The sequence below is a fragment of the Thalia democratica genome, chromosome 3, assembly GCF_965202585.1.
Source record: "Thalia democratica chromosome 3, ktThaDemo2.hap1.1, whole genome shotgun sequence".
In the NCBI taxonomy this organism is placed as follows: domain Eukaryota; kingdom Metazoa; phylum Chordata; class Thaliacea; order Salpida; family Salpidae; genus Thalia; species Thalia democratica.
In genome coordinates this window covers 38,323,773-38,348,233 of record NC_139167.1, presented here as the reverse complement: position 1 = coordinate 38,348,233, position 24,461 = coordinate 38,323,773, and the positions used below count along the sequence as shown (strand labels likewise).

Sequence of the window (24,461 nt, the reverse complement as noted above, 5' to 3'; positions counted from 1 at the left end):
TCACAACTTTACAATTGATCTATTTCATCAAATTTTGTAACAATTGTTCACGTCTGCTATTATTTTGATTTCAAAAAAATTTTTTTTTGATTTAGATTAGATATGGAGCTAAAATATTAACGACCGGCCAGCAATGTTAACAAAATTTAAGTTGAATCCGTCCCATGAAAGGCAAAACTGCGGTTTACGACCAGTTATATCTGGTCCGTCAACTAAATATTGATAGTTACTCTAGATATTTTGAGATTTAAAGCATAAAAAAAGGTTTTAGGTTTAATTTACAAAAAATTTCCAACTTAAAGTAAAAAAATGTCACATTAAATTAGTATTTTGACGAAATATATTGTAAACTTGTCTAATTTAGAATTAGGTATATTGAAATGTTTCGGCCCGCCAAAGACTGAATTATTCCACATCAGGCCCGCCTACTTAAAACATTGCCCATTTTTATCTTAGAAGTTGAGTCGTGACTCCCTCGTGACTAGTAAACGATTTATTTTAGTCATCTTTTCGACTGTTTCCACATATGAACGCTTCAAATTTTACTTATTTTACCCTAATTGTTTAGACTAAAATATAATAAGACAAGTTAAATAGTTTAATTTTTTACTTAAATATAAGGTAATTATTTTTTTAAACACATATTAATGGCTATTTAAAAAAAAACTAAAGCTTTTGACATAGTTTTAGTTGCCATTATAATATCTTTATCTTTAGAGTTCTATAGAACTTTTAAAGCTTTTCTTATTTGAGTTTTTAAGTCGCTCAGCTTAATTTTATTTTTCAATACAAGCAAAACAATATAATATATTTTTTAAGATTTTAGAATATTTTAATCAATATGTCAAACAACAGGTTTTAAACTTACAACTTTTAATTTTTACAGCTTCATTACTAATGCATCATTAATTAGTTACAAACCCCTACTTTTGTTAACATTTATAGTCGGTCCTTTTTGAAACCACTATACCATTATTTACATAAAAAACCAACTCTATCATCAAAAATAGACTTTTGGATATTATTTTAGTGTTTTTGTAAAATACAAATTTCAGTTAACAGTATTGTTATATCGCTAAAGAAAATTTAGTTTTTTTAAAATAAATTAAATTTGGTACTCAAATATTAGTTTAAGGTGACTATTTATTCTTCTAAAGAATCGAAAATATAGAAATATTTTTAAAATATTTTCGGCTCGTAGAACTTTTATAAAAGCATTAAATAGTTTCATTTTTTTAACTTGTATTTTGAGTTAAAAATTACTTTTTGCCAAAATATTGTAATATAAGCAGGGTTATTTTAATAAGAAATATTTGTTCAAAACATGTTCAAATATTTAAAACGTTCGAAAAAAATTATTCTATGACTAATATTACAAAATTCTGATAGTTTTTCTACCTTAAATATTAAAAAACATATATTCTTATCAGCTTTAAATAGTCAGCTAAAGCTATTGGTAACTACGCTATATGATATAACGTCCAAATTTTCCATAATTCAAATTTTAACAACAGTATGAACAAATTTATAATATGCTTGAGTAACTACAGAAGATGCTAAATACACTTAATGTTACCACCAAAAATACTGACACAAGTAAACACATAAGAAATGAAAACCTTATAAATGATTGTAAGCCAATAAAACTTGGTAATTACCTAGCATGATGTCGCACCAATATTGAACTGAAATTTACAGCTCTATATTTACCATAATTTTAGGCTAAACTTGATATTTTGTAAATACAAGAAATTAAAAGTTATGGTCCTTGTCCTAGACAAGGCGTTAAAAGGTATCAAAGTGGTGTGCAACTCAATAACCGAATGATTTTTTTTTGTGCACCAGGTCCTAGGACCAAATTTTTTGAGAGTTTTTATTTTTGTTCAATAAACAGTACATAACTAGAATTAAACACATTTATTAAACTTAAGTGTTCAATTGCTTTTATTTCACAACATAAAGCGATTATACCAATACAATACTTTATATCAGTTATGAAAATATAAAACAAAATAAATTGAATATTTAAGTTTTATTAGTTTGTGTAAATAAATTTTATTTTTTCTACTTATATAGCTTTTTTAGATCAAAGTATTTTTTACACTAAAAGTATAAGTCTTAAAAAATTGATTTCTAGCTTAAAATTACAGTTACAAAAGACATTAAATTTAATGAATTTTCAGCTTGATATTGGTGCAACTTTATCCTATGTAGTTACTTAAAATTTATTATAATAAAAGCCATGAAATATTTTAAAACCTCTCTGAATTTTGTTTTTTTACAACACTATTAATAAAAAAAACATATTTATAAAAAACTACTAAAACAATAAATAACAATGGGTTTAAAAAGGGGTCAAGCGGTAATTGACTACAAAAAAGTTTTAGTTTAGAGAAAATAAAAAAACTAATTTTTTTTACTTACATAGTTAGGGAGAACTGCAATTCTTTTTTTCATAACTGGCTTTGTTTCTTTAGTATTTCACAAGTCATTCAAGGTCAAATGCAAAGAATTTTTGCAATTTTTCAATTTTTTTATTATATGGTAGAAAAAGATCAGTTTTACTCTTCTCTTTACAACAATAAAAGGTTATTAAAAGTCAAGAAAGTAAGTTACATCATGATTATTTCTACCTTCCCCTTTAAAATTAACATTAAACTAACGTTAAATAAAAACAAATAGCTATCTATTTTAACTAAGAAAAATCGTTGGTGACACCTTACTTGGAAAATAGTCACTTCAACACTTAAAACCACAAAGTGTGGGAAAATCATGAAGCTCAAATCCCCAAGCAAGTATCTGCCACACCATTAAAAACCCAATTGTGTGATCACTGCCACCATAATGAACTTTCAATTAGATGTGGCAAATTTTTCAATTTTTGTTTATTTTGAAACACAATGTTAATTTTTCAATAAAAGGCTTTGACCACTCTATAATTGCCTTTACAATGTTATTTTTTAATTTTTAATTTAACTTCCTTTTTTTAGTTTTCCTAATCTTGGGCTAGTTTAGTTTAACTTAGGCCAGTTTCTGGTCTCTTTTGCTAGCTTTAAGAGTGGAAAACTTGAATTATAAATAGTATAAAAAAAATTAAACTTAATTTCTTAAAGAGATTGGTTTTTTTAATTAAGTTTTGTTGCAGAAAATTATTTCAATTACAAGATTAGGGATGTTTTTACAAATTGAAAATGGAAAAGTATTGATAATGGATAGAAGAGGATATTGTGATATGTGCCCTTGGATAAAGAAACTATTTTTATATACAAAAATATGAATAAGATGTAATATTTTTTAACAAAAATTAAACAATTTTAAATTTAATAAAATGAAAAGTACACAACAAACAAAAGTTAGACTAAAATGATATTTCATAAATTACATGAACAATTATTATTGACACAAGTTAACAATAAAATAGCTAATACGCTATTGTTTCCAACATCGATAAATTACTTAAACTTGAGACAACAAATCATCAAAATTATATAGCTTTTAAAAGTAATGGTTTTCATAAGTAATGCACTAATATGCCCAAACACAACTCACCACAACTATGCAAAATCCAACATTAAATGCTATTTTATTCATAATTATTTTCAGAATGTCAACTTCTTAAAATAATATAAAAGCGTTTTATTTTATCAGTAACTTGTTTAGTAATGAAAAATTTAAAGGGTGTTTACTTCATAAATATGTTTAGTTATATAAACTATAACTTTCTAAAGCTATAACATCAAAAATGCAATCTCCCTACAGAATATTTTTTTATTGTTTTAAAACTCATATAAACAATTTATGTTTTGGTTTTTATAAATTTTTTTAACTGTTCTATGGAGTTAAAATAAATAAAAAACTTTTAAACTTACAGGTAAATGTTTTTTTTTTCATAGGTTAAAAGAGTAAAAGTGTTTTAAAATTATTAGTTCGGGTACTACCTGAGGTTACTTAAATTTTGGTATATTTGTTAATTGTGTACATTATATAAAACATTTAACATTACTTAGTAAAATAAAATTGTTTTAGCTTAAATCAACCTATCATGCTTTTTTAATATATTGATTTGCAGTAAATTTAACAAAAAAATTACATTATTCTAATTTGCAGTAAACTGTTTTGTGTAATACTTTTGTGTTTGTGGTTTAGTTTGTTGTGAAAAGTTCAATGGAATCACCAATTGAAATTGAAGCCCCAAATGAAGTAGAATCAGATTATGATGATGACTCTACTAACAACGTTTATGATACAGATGGTAACGTTTTGAATAAAAGGTTAGAAAAGCTGTATATTTTACACAAACAAAACATATAAATGATCTACTCTAACTTTTTGGACCTAAAATAAAATCTGCAAAATAAGATAAACTTGTAAAAGCAGAGTGTGACTCCTCTTTGATTGCAATACACTTTTTTAAGTATAAATTTATAAGCTTTGATTTTAAATAGTTACCTCCACACTAGATTATTTAGTTTTTATATCATTTCTGAACCAAGATTATTTTAGACTAAAGTAGTTTGTTTATTTAACTGAGTCTTGCAGTATTTATAATTCTTTTGATTCGTTATGAGCTAGTTTTATCAATAACTAATTATTTAAATATTATAAGTGTTTATAAATTTTAGTGTTTGAATTTTGATTAAAACTTTATTTTAGTCTTGAAAAACCTGGAATTTGAACATTAAGGCAAAAAACTTGGAATTTTATATTTTTATGCAAAAATGTGGAAAACTTTTTATTTTGAATAATTTTTATGTTTCAAATAATGATATTTAACATAGGATAAAATATTACTGTTACATTAGTATTAACTTTTTTAAGTAACACATCTAGACAGGCATTACAGTATCTTTTTAGTAATTTTATACTAATAAAAACTATTTCTGTACCTAAAACTTAATTTTCTGTTAAATTAAAAAGAGACAAAAGAGTTGTTATTTAAAAAGCCTGGAAGTAAATAAGAAAACCCGGAAAAAAATTCCTAAAAATAACCACCTTTTTCATTACTATTTATCTGTGATGTAATTAAAAGTTGAATACAACTTATCAGAGTAGAAAGTGCTGATTCTGGTGCATGTATTCAATCTGATTCCTCGTATCTCCTGAACCCCTACAAAAAGTTAACAATGAAAGACTTAAACAAAAGTAAAGCTCAAAAATCAAATAAAAAGGTATATTTAGTTAGTATTTGTATATAATTTATGAGGTTTACATTTTTTTGAGCATACTTATAATTTTATTGGGGAGTTTTGTTATCTCTAATTTAAACAAATATATTGAATTAAGAATATAAATCATTAAAATAAACTAATTCTTTTTTTGCTCTAGTTGTAGTTCTGTAACTTTTTTTGTTACTGTTATAAAGAATTTAGTAGTAAAAATAAAATATTTACGTAAAAATTTTTAATGATTTTATACTGTGGTTTTGACTTTAATTTTAAATACTATAATTTATTAAGGCCATAGGGGGTCCAACACTTTTTTTTACAAAAAATAATTTTGGCTTCTATATGAAAGCTTCAAGTACAAACTACAAGCTAGTTTTTTTATAGAATTCAAAAATATCATTTAACTTTTAAGATAATTTTTTTTGTAAAAAGTTACTGATACAAATGTATGAACCCAAATTTATCTAGGTCAGTTTTCTTGGAAATTCAAAAAAATCACTAAAAATCTATCTCCTCCTTCATTTTTCAAGCAATCTTCTTCAAATTTTCAGGAAATATTAATTATATAAAAAAAAAAAGACGTTACTAATGAATTTATATAATTTATAAAAATAAAACCTTTATTACAAGAATTAAAAAAATTGTCTTTTTTAATATATTTTTGCAAAATAACTTTCAAAGTCCAAAATAAAGTTTTTTATTGTATAAAGATTAGACTGAAAGTTTGAAGAAGATTGCTTGAAAAATTTAGGAGGAGATTCTGATAGATTTTAAACAAAATAGTCTTTTTTTGCTGTTTTAGTTTTCCCTTCCTATAGAGAACCTATTATGCGCCCCAACTTTGACTGCTCATATCTCAAAAAATAATTCGATTTTTTTTAAATGATAAAAAGCATTTTGAAGCTTAGAAAAAACTCTATAAAATAAGATCAACTTGTAAAGTAACATGGCCCACCCCCTATGGCCTTAAAAGATATTACAAGTAAATTGATTGTGCAAAGTATATATTTTTAAATCAAATGTGTAAAAGTTACAAGGAAGGGGGAAGTATGAAATGGTTTTACAAAAAATGTTATTGTATCTGATATAAACCTTAATAAAGCTTAACAAGTGTCTGTTCTTTTTTTATACCCTTTTAAAATTTCTTTCAGTTTTTGAGCTACAGTCAGTTTTATAAAAAAGTTTATTCACAAATTTACAAAGACATTTTTTATTATCAACTTAAAAAAAAAAAAAAATAGATAATATATTTGTTTTGTGAGAATTGGTAAATAAAATGATCAAAAGACATTCTCAGTTTTTTTGCGTTCACTTATTACATTTAATAATGACAATAACAAAAAAAAGATTAAAAAAGTTTAGAAAAAAATTGCATAGATGATATTTAAACAAACAAAAATTTCAATTGTATAACTTTGAAAACGATTAATTTAAAACTGTAGGAGAAATTATTTTTATTTATGTATTTTTTTATTTTATCTTTTTAGTTTGCACTTTTTTTAGTACTCAATTCGACTGAACTATTTTTCAGTTCTTACATCTAAAACTTACATCAAATTACATTTAATCATAAAAAAGTTTATTAAGTAAAATAATTTGGATAAAGATCTTAAAAATAAGTTTAATTTAAAAACAACCCTATCATTTTAGAATTATTGCATTAAATTTTACAAAATTGCTTTTACTATCAATTTGTTTTTAGTGAATTTAATACTTTGATCTATCTAAATAGAATTTAAAGAATTAGTATACAGAAAAAGTTGTAGTAGCATGTTTAATACTTAGTGTACCAAATATCCTTAAAAAAAATTAGTTTAAATTAGATGAAAATTCAAAACATGAAAACTAACACTATAATATGCTATTACAGAAACCATTTGAAGATACCAAAAGATTTGGCTCTTACAATTCAACCATTCTTGCTAGTAGTGACATGAATATGCTGGCTAGTAGACTTTCAAGTCATTCTATGTTAAAAGCATCAGTTGGAGTAAAAAGAAGCTCAGTGAGTTGCTAAAATTTTTTGTAAAATGTTTTTAATAACTTTAGTTTTGTAAAACAAACAGCAATAGGACTTAGTTGTTTCAAAGCTTTTTATTATGCATTAGAGTTAAAGTACTTGTTTCTGTTTTAATTTATGAACATTATAAGTATATTTAAAGTGACAGATGTTTTGAAGCTTTAAAGTTTAAAGCTTGATCAAAGCTTATTTAAATAATTTAATTTATCATTTTGTTTGTTAGTAGCAAACATAATTTTTACTAGTCGACTGTAATGTTAACTATATCAATTTATTAGCTATTTAAAGTAACACATTTTATGACAATATAACAAAAATATATCTTTCCAGAATCGAGAAGTTACTTACAAGCAACTCACAGATCGAGTCACATCACTAGTAGAAGAAAACAACGCCAATTTAGAGACTTTAAGGTTGTAAAACGTATTTATTTATAGTGGAACATGAACATAAGTGGTAACAAAACTTTGTACTGTACTTTAAAAAGGTATTGCAGTTCATTAATGTATAAAATATTTTATGGCAATTTAAAAAGTTAAATATTTTATAACTTAAGTTATGTTTTTTTTATAACTTAAAAACCAAACTAGAAACTGGATTTTAATGAAATAACTGATTTTCTCTTTTTTAATTTAAAAATATCCAATATAAAAACCTATTGAGTTGTTCGACTTTGTACCCTTATAGGTATAAGTGTTAGCTTTTTTTTGAATGATCTATAAATTACACTTTTTTGATCTTCATAGTAAAATTAGTTTAAAAGTTTTTATTATTAGCATTGTAATAATTAATTTTTGCTTTATTATTATAACTGTTATTATTATTTGATTTATAAAAGGATAACTTTTTGTTTCATAATACGCGATATGTTTAATAGAATAGAATTCACATTTGAGAGTATTAAATTGAAATAGACATCGATTCTTCAAACTCGGTAATCTTTTTGTTGTGATCCTAATATATTTACGCATTTATTTATCAGTTACTAACCCTGAACAATACAATTTCTACTTAAACAAAGATAATTAGTAATCAATTTTTTGAAAATAAAAAAAATAGTAAACAGTGTAACAGAGTTACAAAAAACACAAGCATTTGTTTGTACTGAATAGTTAGCTACAGAGTTAAGGTGTTTTTTTATTTTTACTACAAGTTTTTGATCTAGCATAGTGCATTAATATAAAATACACTGTAACACAGGGTTTCCCAAACTTATTTTCATAATTGCTCACTAGGCAGATATTTAAAAAATAATCGCCCCATCGCTAGTTAATTGCTTATTTACTCTTTCTTACCCTTGCTAGTTGTTTCCCTCTAATAGCCGAAATTGCCCTGAAAATCCTGATGTAGCATTAAAAAACTTCAAATACTTAAATGCCCTTGTAGGAGTTTAAAGAGAAAAATTCTTTGATGCTTATAATTTTTTAATTATTAAAGCAGCCAATGAACTTCCATGATTTTGTAAAATTTTTAACACTTAGAGTATTTTTAACAGTGCTATTTTACTTTATGAGTATATGCGCTCTCTTCTAGTTAATTATGAAATTACTATCCAACTGTTAATTGAAGTATAGGATCAATAGTTGAAGCATTTTTAGAAGTTAAAACAAGTTTCCATCTTTTAAATCAAAACTACACAGAAGCTAAATAAAAAGTTATTTTTCAAACATTAACATAGAAAAGCAGTTATAAAAATGGCTAATGACATCTTTAATATGTAATAATATTAAATTATAATGTTGGTTACCAGCAAATAAAACTTATCTTGGTAGATATTCAAACTAGAATAACTAAATGTTCTACATTATAGTTTTATTAGTTATTTTATAACTTTTTTGTTTTGAAAGTTCTTTGAGCTGGTGCTTACTTAACCTTAAAATAAGTGTTGTGTACAAGTTTTCCATGAACTAAAGTTTAGTTTTAAGCAAAACAAATAGTGTGTGTCATTTTTATAAAACATTTAAAAACTACAACAATATATATTAAACTGATTTAGATAATTTAAACTGCTTCATTTTAACTAGTTATAAATTTGCACTTAGAAATAGGAAAAAAACAGCTTTTATTTAAATGAAATGCATAAATCTTAAAACAAGTTTGCAAAAAAAACGAGTACCCATCATAAAAACAGTATATAAAACATATACTTAATCCTTTTTCATTGTTTTTTGATATAAAAACTCTACTATTTTTGTCATAGACAGTGGCATTAAGATCTTCTTCTTTTTTTTTAACTGTATGAATAAGTTTTTATTTATATGACAAAATGTTACGTTTCATCAAAAAAATTTCTTTTTAACTTAACGTGTACAAAAAAGTAAAGAAAGTACACTTTTTTAGTGAGTTTTTTTATTCAAATTGTAGAAATAGAAAATTGGCATTAAGAATTTTGCCAAGCGTTTTTGTTTGAAAGTACTTACAGAGTTGACTAAATTTTGAAATAAAATAAAAAAATACAGTAATGAGTGATCTTCATAATTTAAAGTTTCATATGCAAGCCAACATTATTATTTTTAAGCACTTTGCGCCCTAAAAGTAACCTTGCCATTATTTTACAGTTTTTTAACACAGGGAAACAGAAGATAAGCTTGAATATTCAGAAGATCAGCTAGTTCAAAAGAACGAGGAAGTTTTCAACTTAAGTAAAATGCTTAAAGACGAGAAGCATAAAGTTAACTACTTTAAAAACCTCGAGGAAAGGTTTAAAATTTGTACTATTTTTTACATTTATGTTTCTGGTAAAGTTAGCTAATCTTGCAAACACTAAAAGCTACAAAATTATAAAACAGTACCACCAAAGTACTTTTTAAACCTCTAAAAAAATTAATACTTGCAATATTTTTTTTTTACTTTAAAAAGTTCCTAAAAGAGCTGAAAGGTATCAATGTAATATATAATTGATAAAGTGTTGAAAAAATTTTATTCATTCTTACCCCTGACTCAAACGAACTTTTTATTTTTTTTGACTTGTTTAGAAACATTAGTTTTATAAAGTATTATCGCTTTACTTCAAATCTTTTCGCAATACCTTCCTTTTCAATTGAAATTGAAATTACTTTTTCGGTTTTTACCTAATAACCTTATATTTAAATGGCTTATAAAAAGTTAATGAACTTTATTTTCAAACATTGTCGCATTAAACTATAAGCCAAAACTGAATGAAAAAATCAGAGTCAAACTTTCGAAAGAAAGTGTTTCACATTTCCTGCAAAATATAAAACCTACTTGAAAATCTGTTGGAAGTGTTCGACTCTTTAACTTAGTATACAGATATAGATTTTAAGAGCAATAAACCCCTAGTTACCTGTTTATTTAAAATGTTGTTAGAATAAACTGAAACTATTTAACTGAACAGGATGAGAATACTTGAGAACGACAAAAAGTTATCAGATGATAAAAACGTTCAGCTCGAAAAAGAAAATGAACAATTTTTAGAGACTCAAAACGATCTAAATGTAGAAAACAATTTGCTGAAAACTAGACTTGTGTAAGTTGAACAAAACTTGATTAATTGAAAAACCTGAAATATCTATATGCTTAATAACAGTAGTTTATAAGATGTAACGTTATAAGGCGTTAAATCCTGGAGATCCTGATAAGCTAAGCTTATCGGAATGTATACCACAAATGTTCTTGTGCTAAAACTTTATTTCAACTAACGGAGTGGAGTATTGTTTCTAAGATCAAACATGCATCCAACGGAGTAAGTAGAATTTGCCCAACTTGCAATACAGAAAGAGCAGTAATTGCAGCAGAAGATAAAGACCTACTTCTGAATAAGCGGCAAGATTTATCGAATATCTGTCCCCATAACCGACGATTCTACTTTAAATAACTCTGTCTATTTATGTACTAATTTATTTCACAAAACTCACATATACTTGCAAGTTTAATACTTCATGTTTTTAAGCTGTATAAATTATTGAACCATTTGTTAAAATTATTATGACGTAACATTTCTGCACAACTCAATTTAATTTTCATTTTTAACACTTGCCTATTCTTAGAGCTTTTTGAGGTTAGTGCCTACTTTTATTAAATTTGTTTTTTTTGTAGACAATTTTATAATTTTATGCTTTTATCCCAAACTTTGTTTTTAAACCATAAAGTCCATTTATAGTTACTACCTAGATAAATACTATACATAATTATACATGCTTTTTTCTGCTTTTTTTCTAATGTGTGTTAACATTTTATAGACTCCGTAGATCTGTTCTTAAATTTATTTGAGAGCAGTGAAACGCCGTTAGTTGAAATAAAGTTTTAGCACAAGAACATCTGTGGTATAACAGTAGTTTGTTAAATGTATTTTTAAAATGAGTTAATTTCTTCTGTAGCTTAATTAATTTTTATAGCGCCTTAGTTATTATTAAATTGTTTAAGCGTTAAATAGAAGTTGCATTAAATTTTTACTTTCGGCCTTTTATCCAATTTGAAAATGTAAAACAATGTTGTCGTTTATTGTCGTATTTTTGTAATGTACTTTTTATTAAATTTTTGTTTAATTTTGTTTCAGGTAAAATTTCTATCATTTTAAAATGTTTTTGTTTTAACAGTTTTGTCTTACAAACAACTTCAAGTCAGCTATGTATAATTCAACTGTAATTAAATATTTTAACCATACTTTTATGCTTTATGACGTAACAATTTTTAGCTATGTTTTTCAAAATTACTGTTTATAATTAAATTTGCACTATATTACTATCAGTTTTTAGCAAGTTTATTCTGATGAAGAGCTAAACGAAATTAATTAATAAACATTTTTTAAATGAGTGACTTATGTTTAAACTTTTTAATTAAACTTTGTGTTCACAAAGTATAACACTGCAACTTGCTAAAATTTATGATATATACATATATATATTTATATATATATCAATTCAATTTGTTAGATTGTTTTTGCATAAGTTAATTGAAGAAGTTATGTCTTTTACTTCAACTTGAAGGTTGTGCTAAAAATTAGTCTCATTTTAAATGGTTCTAACTAAAGGCATTAACTGTTTCTAAAAATATCTTCAGCCATTAGATTTAAAAGTACATCCTGTTTAAATAGTTTAAAGTATGGTGTTACAAATTATATAAACACAAAAAATAAGCACTGATGTTACAACAGGGAAGCCGTAGAGTCAGTAAAGACTTTGGAGCAAACTCAGAGCCTGAAGAAGGGGGAGGCAAAGAAAATGGTGGCAGTTGCCAATGCGAAGATTGTTGTGCTGAAGCAGCAACTTGATGCCAATGAAAAACATACAAGGGTTAGTCAAATTAGTTCTCTGCTTTTAATTTATGATAAAGTCAAGCTTGCTTTTTGAATTTTGTGTTCTTTAAAAATAACTATAAAAATTGTTGTTTTCCAACTATTACAAAACTTGTATAACATTTTTTAGAGTTTTCTACCTTTCACCATTGTTAAAATTATATTTTTTGATCGTCGGTTGGTTTTAATTGCTTATAACTGTTAACAAAGTATATAGAGCATACCTTTAATTGTAAGTAATGATAAAGTAGTTGATTTAAATGTTTGCTTAACTGTATCTATACTTTTGTGCTAATATTTTATTATACTATCGTTGCCATTTAGGAATTGGAGAAAAAAATTTGTTCCATGGAAAAAGTATTGGGCGAACAAAAAGAAGAAATTGAATCGAGTCACTCTGAATGTGAGGTTTGTTTCTTAAAAAATAAAGTTTTCAAGTAGCTTCACTTTGTTTCGTGGTATAAAACATTTTATATTAGCCGAAAAGTTTTGTATTTACTATAGCGGACTTCACAGTTGTTAATCTAAAACCTGCATGTTACAATGTTTTAGTTTAGATCGATGTGCCTAAGTAAAGTCATGTCGTTTCGTTCAACTAAAACTGCTATTGCCAAAACATGACTGAAATCCTAAAAAATTTGTTGTTTCATTTACTGAACAGTTTGTAAAACTAGTATCTATTTTGATTCTAAGGTTTAGAAGTACTCTAGTGTTATTAAGGAGTCAATAAATTAGTAATAAGTTATTCTTATGTTTAACAAGGAATTCGATGATTAATTATAAATTTATGTTTTAGGCCCTGCAAAAAGAACAGATGATCCAATTGGAAAAGTTTAAAGTAGCTCAACAGTACATAGAAGTTTGTTATAGTAATTCAATTACTTTTTATAAAGACATAAAAGAGTTTAAAATAAAATTAATTGAAACTGTTTTATACTATTATCTAAGCTTTATTTTAATGTACACAGTAAGTCACTGGGTAAAAATTATATACTTATAAGATAATTACTTTGTATTTCTTTTTACAAAAACTGTTTAAGAGTAATACATACAAAGCTGGTTTCAAGATTAAAAAACATAGACCCTTATTAAAAGCCAAAAGTATAAATTGAAAATACCTTTTATACGATATAAAAGTTTGAAAGAAAGATATTTTTTGTTTAGAAAAAAAGTTTCTAATACAAACGCAAAATGGGTAAACTTTTCATTATTTAAAAGCTTACTAAAGTTTTTTTTCTCCTTCTACTTTTATAAGTTTAAGACTTAAAGTTTCAAAAAATTACCTTTTATGATTTAAAAGAATTTTTTCATAAATGATTTTTTTAATTACGACGTATGTTATGTTATTTTTTGTATAAAAATACTATTTGATTTTTTTTTATTTGTTTATTTGTTACAAATTATAGACTGTAAAAAACTAAAAGTGCTTTAAGACTGTAGGAGAAAATATATTTTCAATGACATATTTCTTCACTGTTTTATTTTACTCCTTCCACAAGGATCAAATTAAGCTCTCCAAGCAACTTTGACCCGTAATATCTCGTTAACTACTTTATATTTATAGATAGCAATAATAATTCATAGGTTCATTTAACCACTACCCACAAAAAATACTAATTTGTTACTAAATTAACGCTTTTCTACGACCTTAGTATGGTTCAATTTTCTTACTAGTAGTTGTATTAAAGTTTAAGAAAGACAAACAAAAAAGTTAAGTTTAATTAAGCTTAAGAAATAACATTCTTTTTAATTTTTTTACTGTTGAAATTTATGAGCACATGTGTACCTTTTAAAAAATGATGATCAAATTTTTCCTAAGCTATATGTTATACCTTTAAAACCATTAAATGTTTTTTGTTAAACTTATGCTTTAATGCTTAATTATATCCTTTGTATTTAGTTACTGTTTTGCTATATTTTTTAACACACCAGTTAGAATTACAAGTTACAGTACCTAACTATGTATTTGTTACATTTATTTCGTTAAAATAATTTAATTTGTTCTTACATAAGTTTTAATAATAAGCAGTATCAAAATTTTTAGGATGTCCAATCTGAAAGCTCGGAAAATCTTCAAAAACTTGAAGAAGCTCAAAAGGAAAACGAGGTTTATTGTAACTTAAATATTCGCTAAATCTTAACATTACAAAAAATGTCTTTATTAAACTTACTATACTTAAAAGTTCAAACTGAGTTTCAGTTATTTTTTATTTTTATTAAAATATTTCGAATTAGTAACTTCGAATTAGAGTTGTTCATATTGAAACGTTTAAGTTTTAAAATCATCAGAAACTTGTATTCAAATAATGTATATAATAAAGAACATTTAGCTCAAGAAAAATTAAATTTGTTTTGCTTATTAACTTTTTATAGATTTAGCTTAAAAGCTTTATTGGATAAAATTATTCTGTTTGGCTTTACAGATCTGTGATATACTTTCAAAGTTACTGATATACTATTATTTTTTAAATAAGTTCTATTTAAAAAAAAATTTAAGGTTCTGAAGCGACAAGCGGAGGAAGATGCCAAAAACGAGATGGCGCTGATAGAAGAAAGACAGGAGTTGAAAGACAAGCTTAAGCTGTGCACTAATTTCCTGAAGGTTTAGTTAGCGTTAATGTAATTTAGTGTTATTATGTATAGTTTGTTTGTTGTATTATTTGTTTTTTATTTGTAGTACCAAATAGTATACAATTTATAATGTACATACAAACATAATTTTAAAATACTATTTCTTTAACGAGCCATGTTTTGAATTTACGTTATTTCAACAAAGTTCAAATTTTGCGAAATCAAGTAGAAACTTTACAAAGTTAAATTTTTTTTTATCATTGTATTGTTTTATTTTCAAAACATATTATTGTATAAATTTATAAACAATTAATGCAATATTACAGCTTAGTATTACATGGTGCTTTTTTAAATTCAAAACTTAATACGTTAGTAATGTTTTTGTAGTTATATATGTAGAAAGAAGTATTTTTGTGTGGTTAAGTTTACTGATTGGCAAAATTTTGTTTAAATTTTATAACCGCCACACGGCAGTAAGGAGCAAGTTTTAAGTTTCCATACTACATGATTTAACGAGTTTTGTATTGAATATAATTTATGTTAATAAAAAAATTGATAATGATCGAAAAGTTATAATAATTTATTTGACAGAGTATCACTCAAATGTAGTCTTTAATTTTTTGTTTATACTATAATTTGTAAAAACAGTTTACAATTTTTATTCAACTGTATTTCAACTCGTTATACTGATATAGTACTACTTTTGATTAAAATTACAAATATAACTTTAGTTAAATTGATTACAAAAGGCTATATTAAGCATTTAAATATTACTCTCTGGGATCTATAAATTAAAGAAATAAATAAACAGACTATTTTTTGTGTTACAAGCCTTTTTTACTTTATAAAATGTAAATTTATGGAAAAAATGTTTGACTTTGTGATTTTTTTTATACCTCTTGTTTCTTACTTACTAACAACGACAACCATCCTACTAGTAGATTTTTTAGCTCTTGTAATAAAATGCTTTAATTACTCTTGATAATCGCTCTACTTAAAAATTTTTATCTTTTGACCGGAATATGTTTAAAACAGATGCAAGAAAGCAAAATCGAAGATTACGAAAGCAAAATAAACGACCTCGTTGGAAACAAAAAAATATTCTCTGAAATACAAAGTACGCTTGGTTTAATTTCAAATTTTTTACAATTAATCTTATAGTTAGCAAACTATTTATTAAGCAGTACCCACTTGGCATATATCATTATCTGTATTTTATATATACTATTACCCACTTCAAAAAGTTTTCGATCGGCCTAACTTCAAGTAAACTTTACTTTTCATTCCAATAATTAGTTATTTTAGTCAAAACAATTTTTTTCCTTGATTTTAGTCAAAACAATTTTTTTCCTTGATTTTAGCTATAATTATCACCTTTTTACAAAATTAACTATATAGTTTAAAACAAATAAATAGGACACAGTAATCTATCCACTGCGGTGAAACTGAGTTATTGTTTTATCTCAAAAATAATAAATTATAACCTTTATTCAAACTTACCTCACTAGTTTTTATAACAACTTCAACTTCAAACAGTCGATCCGATCGACGGGCTGTCGGCGTCCGAGGCCCTCTCCGGCATCGGGTTGTGCCTGGCGAAGAGGGAGGCGCGCGTGGCGAGGATCGAGGAGGAGTGCAAGGACGCGCGGGAGGTGCGGCACCGGAACGAGCTGCTGGAGATCGAGGTGTGCAACCTGAAGCGCGAGTGCAAGAGCTCCCTGCTCAAGGTGTCGGAGATGGAGGCGCTGAACCTGGCCGTGCAGAAGAGCAACATGGAGCTCAATGAAAAAGTGTTTTTTTGTTAAATTATTAGTTTGTTTTTTTAAAGTAAATAGTAAATTTTATTTGCTGTTGAGAAGAAAAGTGAGTTGTTTGAAATCTGACTTGTATTTTTTTTAAACGTTAGTAAATATTTTTTTTTTTGTATTGTCATGCAGACCACGGAGCTAAGGCAGCAGAGTCACATGCTTCAGTTGGAAAATGAAAGTTTAGAGAGCAGATTGAACGAGAGAACAACTCAGCTCGTTCAGCATAAAGTTTGATGTTCTCTATTGTCTTTTTTGTCTAAAAGTATTGTAAATGCAACCCGTGAAAACAAAAATGTACTAATAAATTTATACACAAAAAGTTAAGTCTAAATAGAACCATCATTATGAAAGATAAACGTTGTGAAAGGCTTAATAATTATACAAAAAAAATATTCAAATAAAGACGAACTTAAATACCAATTTTTTGTATAAATTGAATCAGTAAAACCAATAAAAAATAAATTTCAGAATCAACTTTCATCTTCACTCATATATATTTTATAGCATTAAAGCTTGCAAATGTCGATACGGTTTATCATTATGTTATGAAGTAGTTTTATAAGTGTTATTTTAATTACTCAAATTATAAAAAGCTATAAATTGTTTTCAATACAGTTAAAGTTGTTATTTGTATGATGTACAAACAAAAACTTTGATGCTTCAAAAGATACACAAGGATGTTTAGATGTTAAAAGTCTGCGTAACTAAAATAATTAATTTTTATAGTTTTAGTCTTTAATTGTTTTTTTACTAACTTGATATACTATTAAATATAACAATATGGTTTAGGGAAGCACTCAAGCCATACAAGGTTACGAAGAAGAACTAAACAACAAATATTCACAAATTCATGCTCTCAACCAAGAAATCAACATTCTGGTAACTAAACTTTTTCTTTACAATTTGCTTTATTAAAACTTTATTTTAGGATTATAAGTTTTCGCTTGATTTTTTGTATGCCTGGTTTACTTTACTATGAAGTTTAAGATTGTTTAAATTGATACAGTTTATAATAAACATTTCATTTTCCTTATATCTTAGAAAAACGAAAAGGAAGATCTATCAGGAAAAATAACAAAGCTGGACTTTGAATTGCAGCAGCAACTGACAAATGCTGAAAACTGCAACCAAAAATTCATAACTTCCGAAGCTAAATACCGCAACAAGGTCGAAGAGTTGACTGTAGAGTTGGAAATAACCGCGAAAACCAACCTTGAACTGCAGAAAAAAGTTTCAATTTTTGTTTTGTTAAGAGTTGTTAAAAAAGATAATTCCTTTTATTAAGAGCAAAATTTAAACCAAGTATTTTCAGTGTGATAAGTTGTCTATTTTTACAGTTATGTTACTTTTGACTTAATTAACTTTTTTGTCTTAACTCCTTTGTAACATTAACCTCAACAACTTTACTAACTAATTTTATGTTATGTTGTTTTTTTTGTTGCTTGAATTGATCAAAGGAAAGGCTTTAACTGTAGCTCCATTTATTGATTAAAAACCAAAACTTTAACTCACCAATTTTTACCAAGCGACCACCAGAAATTTTACATTCCAGTATGATTTTAACATTATAGCTAAAATTGAAGATGTTTTAGTTTAAGTATTGAAAGCAAAATTGAACTGCAGGCGGAGGCGAACGCAAGCAACTACAGGAGCGACAACGATCAGCTCCACGTGAAGTGCAACAGGATGGGAGACGAGGTGGAAAAGTGCCTCGACGAGATCGAATCCCTGCAGAACGAGCTGTACAGCTGCAAGACGGAACACCTGCAAAAATGCAAGGAGCACGAGGAAACCGTGCAAAACCTCCAACAGCAAGTTGGTTGTTCGTTTTATGTTTAAGGGAAATGGGGAGTAAATGTATTTATTATTGTTATTATTAAAACATTAGCTTTTACATCAAAAGTTTAACTATTGGCTAAAGAATGTTAAAGCTTTTAAATTTTTATGATGGTATATTTTTGTAAAAAACTTCCGATACAAACCTATGGGTAAAAGTTTTTTCTCGTCAATTTTCTCCGAAATATGAAAAATATATTTCTTTTTTGTTGAACTAGAGACATAAAGTTTTTTGTAAATACTCTTTACGTAGTTTGAAAAGTTTTTAGATTTAGAATTTTTTAAATACTGAAATGCAAAAACTTAAAATAAGAAAAACAAAAAACGAGGGTTTTTATTTTAATAAAATGTCTTTCTGTAAAAGTTTAACTATTTGTAATGGACTTGCTGTAAAATTTAAAAAAAAGTATTAGAATAAACAAGAAACGATTTCTCTTTTTTTTGCCTTACATAAGAAACTTATTAATTTCATCAACTTTGATCCCTTATATTTCTTCTAACTTATATCTCTTTATTTCTGATAGCTTATATAGAAGTATATAAAATAAAATCAACTTGTAATATAACAAGGTCGACCCCCCATGCTCTAAAATGCTATTCTGTGTAAAAATATTCTTCTCTCCTTTTTTATATGTTTAATATAAAATGCATGCTTATTAGTATGTTTGTAAAGTACTAACTCAATTGATAAGAATAACATAATTGATATTCTAGTAAAATTTATACACTTAAAATATCTAAAAATTATAAGTTAAAAAACTTAAGTTATTATTGTTTTTAAATTTTGGAATGAATACTATTAGTTAGTTAGTTAGTTAAGCCTCACTAAATAAGTTTAATCTACTTAATTTTTTGAAAATATCTGTTTCTTTCAGAATGCAACCGAGTCGAAAAAAGTTGAGATGATGAAAAATGAGATGATGATGTGCAAAAACAAACTGGCAAGTCACGTACAGCACGTTGAAAGCGTACAAGAACAATTCCACAAAAACATCGAGGAAAAAAATAACAAGGTACCATTATTTATGTTTTTAAACTGGAAAATTATTCAAATTAACATAACATTACTATTCCCATGAAATTTATTTATAAAAACACTGAATTAGGTTACTGCAGATTTAATTTTTTTTTTATGAAGTAGTCTATTAAAATGTTTTTTAAAATTCTTAGTCTTCAAATATAAAAAAATCATTTTAAAATACTTATAATGATTACTTATAACAGTTTAGTAAACTACTTTTAGTTTATTGCTTTGAAAATCTTAACTTTTTCTATTTTTGTTTAAATATTATTATTATAAAGTTTAACAAACGAAAATTGTTGATAAATTATCGTAAGTTTATGTTTTTTTTAATTACTTCAATTTCAAAAAAACAGCATGGTAATCTTTATTAGATAAACCCTATGAGATCATTTAGTTTTGCAATTCTCACATACTTATCAAACTTATGTAAAATTTTTGTATTTCATTTATTATTTTACTTAATATTTTTTAGTTTGTGATATCCAAATATAAACCATTGTTGAACAAGTATTCCCGCGTTTAACAGATAAACGAACTTGAAACAAAGATGCAAATATGCACGAGTTCATTAGAAGAAGAGACAAACTGTAAAGTTCAATTGGAGCAGTCGTTAGATGAGCGGATAAAAGTTATCAAACAGCTCAACGATAGAGTGATCGCTCTTGAAGAAAACAAACAATCACTGGCGGTCGAGGTTACTTTAGTTCTTAAATATTATTTATTAATGGTACTTTACTTCGTTGGTAATATCTGATTTACGAATGGTTATTAAGTGCAAGAATTTTTATACAAAAAGTTAACCTTTGAGGTAGCTTAATCATATTTGTTTTGATTTTTGAAGTACTATGTAACACTACATATTTTTTAAATTTAATTGACTCATTATATATACCATTTATAACAATAAATTTCATCTTACCAACCGTTTATTTTGAGTTATTAACACTTTTTTTTGGTTCCTAACTACTAAAAATAAAAAATTGAATTTAAAGACCGCTTTATAGATTTTTGAAATGTCTTTATAAGTTTAATTTTTATAATGAGCTCAAAAAATCAAGTACAATAGAATAAACTATAACTAACATTATATTTTATGTTATGTTGAATGTTCTAAAACCTTTAATTTTTTTGGTCATTACCTCGTTTTCACTTTCTTCCTTTTAACATTTACATATTTAAAATAAAAAAATAAAAATAAAGTTACTTGCAGCTCACGATATTTATTCATTTGGTGCATGTATTATTTTTATTATCATTTTTCTACCGACTTTACTCGTTTATCTTAGATATTCTTAAGATAAGACATTTAGAAACATGTTACAGATATTTTCTATCAAACGTTTTACTTTCTGTCGTGTTTGTTTAGTCATTTTTAAACAAATAAAAATGTTGTAGTTTTATCAGTTCCGTTTATTTGCAACATTTTCTGTCTCCCGCCTAATATTATTCTGTTATAGATGTAGCCAAAATTTATTTTCGAAGCGTATTAAGAAAAAAATCACTTTACATAAATTGACACTAAATATAAACTGTAAGCAATAATTCATTAAACACATATAGATATTTTCTTATTAATGTGTTATGTTTATAGTGATTCAGCTCTAAAGTTCATATGTTTAAAATTCTGAGTAAAAATAAATAAATAAAGGAAATTGAATAACATAAAGTGTTGATATGATATTTTTTCATTAAAATATTTATTTTTGCTAAACAACTAATCTATTAAAATAGTGTATATATGTATTTATATATATATATTTATTCATTTATTGAAAAACTATAGAGATAGACTAAATTAAACTAAAATTACTAACACTTGTGTCTTAATTATCAGTATCAGAATATATTTTAATTATTTCTAAAAACAATTCCAAGAACAATTTTAAAATATAGTTATAATAAACTAAACATGATTTTAAACAAAGTAGCGAAAATAGTTTAATTTAAAACTGAAATAATAGTTATATATTTACTTTATTATTTGTTTCACTTCTAACCTTCTTACTTCTTCATCTTTATCTTAAAAGTTTTTAACTTAAAAGGTTTTTCTCGTTCATTCTAAAATATTTCGTTCCAAACTGACCAACTTTAAACAGCTGTCAGTTTTGCGTGAAAAACTCCAAAGCAGCAATGAAGCATCCAACAAGTATGTTGAGGAAAGCAGAAAAAGCGCGTTTGACATGCAGCAGAAACTTCATGATAAAAAGAAGCTCGTTGATCAACTTATAAACAAATTAGAGTTAGTTTAGAGACTTTGATATACCTTGACATCCTTCTATACAGTAATACAAAAGTTTATTTTAATGTTTTTAAACGTAGTAAAGTTAACATACTGTTTTATTTTAGTTGCTACTTAATCCTTTTATAAGTACTCTAATTATTTTCTCATTTATGCTCTAAAAATAATGCAGTAAGCATCAGTTGTATTTATGTATGAATATGATTGAAGTAGTTTAAATTTATATTGCTCAATAGTGTAAAATCTCAACAAATTTTTTGATATGTCAAATACAACATGTTGTTTAAATGCTGTTTGACATTTGGAGGTGTAGTTATCAAAAATAACAAACAGGGCCAGTGAGGGTCACGTGAAATCGCTGAGGCGTGAACTGTCCAATCATCAGGAGGAAATTTCGCACAACAAAGTGGAAACTTGCGAAAGCAACATGTACATTGAAAAGTTGGAGGCCGAAATACAAGAGACCAGAAAACAACTGCACCTTAAAATCGAAGAAAGTCTGTTTACTGATACTATGCACTTAAAATAAGGGTTAACGTTTGTAGTGAGCTAAAGTTTGCTTTAAAAGTTATTCAAATTTATTTCATACTTTTTTTCAATTGGATTTTTGAAATATTTTAACTACAAGGATTTTTTAGTCAATTTAATAATATCTAGGCGAACTTCTAAAAAATCAAGTAGTAAAATACGATAAAACCAAGAACGAGTTGAGCAGTCGATGCAAAAATTTGGAGGAAGATAAAAGAATACTGGACGGCGATCACCAGGTTAATTTTTCTTGTAAAAACTCGTTACAGCGGTTAGTTATAAGTAAACTCTTTTTTTAATATAGACCGTATCATGATTTTTTACCACTTCAAACAAAGTTTTACATACAGTTTTTAAATTCAACTTCATTGTTCATTTTTACACACAAAGCTTACATAGAGCCTCGCAAATGCATTAAGCATGTAGCGAACGCCAACATAATAGATAAAAACTCCGTGCAAACAACGCTTTTACACGCAGGAAATGCAGCGAAAGTACGAGCTTCTGTCCGAGCGCAGCCAGACTTCGGTGACGGTGCTGTCGGAACGAACAAACGAGCTCGCTTGCTTGCAAGACAGAAACAGGTACAAGTTTGTTGGTCAACGGCATCCCTTACACCGTGTGCGCTGATAAGAAAACACGACTTTTTGTTTGCTCTGCGTTGGCGCTCGCCCGTATATAAGGCGACTTGGTGTAGTTTGCATGTTGTGTATGAGTTTTGATTGCAAGGCATGCTGTTTTCTTTACAAAATAAGTTTTCAGTATCTACAAAGTGTTTGAAAAGTAAATATATAAAAATGATAAAACTCTAAGTAGGTAATTCAATATTTGATGTTGTGAATATGTTTACTTCTTGATATTTTTTTATAATGTAAAGAAAACAGCATGCTTCAATCTGTATAAACGGTGTTTTTTATTTTGTTTTCACATTAAGGAAAATCACGCAAACTTTGGAAGGCAAAAACAAGGAATTGTACGAGTTGAAAATGAAGCTCGACGAACAACAATACCAACTTCAAGTACGAAATGAAAAGGTTGATATTTGTGTTTTCTGTATTGCATTAGTTTTTTATAAAAACTTATAGCATACAATATATTGTCTCTAATAACTAATCTACTAAATTAATATTTGTTAAATCCTCGAAACTAACCTAAAGACAAACGTTTTATTTTAAGAGGCGCGTTATAAATTACTTTTATAAAAGTAATAAATAAGTTTGCATTAATAAATTTCTAAAGATGGAAACCTTGAACAACCAAGTTTTGGAATTCAAAGAAGGAAAAGAAAACTTGGTTAAAACACTCACGACCAAAATTGAACAAATGAAAGAAAGTTTTACCAGCAAGCTAGACAAAGTTTAATCAAAAGCTTTTACTAATATTTACTTTAAGCATTGTATAATTTATTAGAATAAAGTTTTACTTATTAAATTTTAAAGCATTATTTTTTTCATTTTTATACGTAAAATTTAAGAAAAATGTACAATGAAATTTATTTTTTTTGAATGCACAAAATAGTTGGTTAAAATTAATGCACTATGGTATGTGCCTTTGTTTAGCTCATAATAATATGACCAATAAAACGAATTGTGGTGTTTTACCTAAAACTAGTGTTTGCTTTCGAAAAGGTGGAAGGTGTGGAACTGGAGTTGAAGGAGACAAGAGAGCTGATGCGTGAGCAGCGAGTGCAGCTCGAAACTGAAGTGAAAAACGCCGTCCAGCTCAAGTGCGAGATCAGTGAGAAAGATCAGATCATAGAAGAATTAGAAGAAGTTTGTTTGCTAACTTTCTTGAACAACTTGGAATTCATTTATATGCAGTTTTGCTTTAGTGTTACTTTTTTTTTTTAAATCTATTTGTTATAGACGAAGAAAAACATGCTAGAAAAGGAGTCTGAGTTCTCTCAAAAGTTGGAAAATTCTAAAAAGAAAACAGTTGAGTCAGACGAACGCGTGAAAGTCAGTTTTTGTGTTCTATGCTCAACATTCGACAGTTTCTACTCACAACAGCTTGAAT

General features: G+C 26.3%; 1 protein-coding gene across 1 annotated transcript; it reads left to right on the top strand.

Annotated features, from left to right (window-relative positions):
• Positions 1 to 4,164: 4,164 nt before the first annotated feature.
• Positions 4,165 to 24,459, top strand: LOC145832259 (uncharacterized). Its single transcript, XM_082939579.1, has 28 exons — positions 4,165 to 4,271; positions 5,048 to 5,168; positions 7,036 to 7,170; positions 7,516 to 7,598; positions 9,757 to 9,885; positions 10,541 to 10,672; positions 12,299 to 12,437; positions 12,764 to 12,847; positions 13,236 to 13,298; positions 14,484 to 14,546; positions 14,937 to 15,041; positions 16,046 to 16,127; positions 16,547 to 16,800; positions 16,948 to 17,046; positions 17,608 to 17,697; positions 17,860 to 18,048; positions 18,442 to 18,633; positions 19,530 to 19,667; positions 20,205 to 20,372; positions 21,775 to 21,917; positions 22,251 to 22,414; positions 22,575 to 22,684; positions 22,926 to 23,029; positions 23,380 to 23,479; positions 23,685 to 23,801; positions 24,074 to 24,217; positions 24,311 to 24,407; positions 24,455 to 24,459. Exons 1-28 carry the CDS (start codon positions 4,165 to 4,167, stop codon positions 24,457 to 24,459), a joined length of 3,357 nt encoding a protein of 1,118 aa, XP_082795705.1.
• The last annotated feature ends 2 nt before the right edge of the window (positions 24,460 to 24,461 follow it).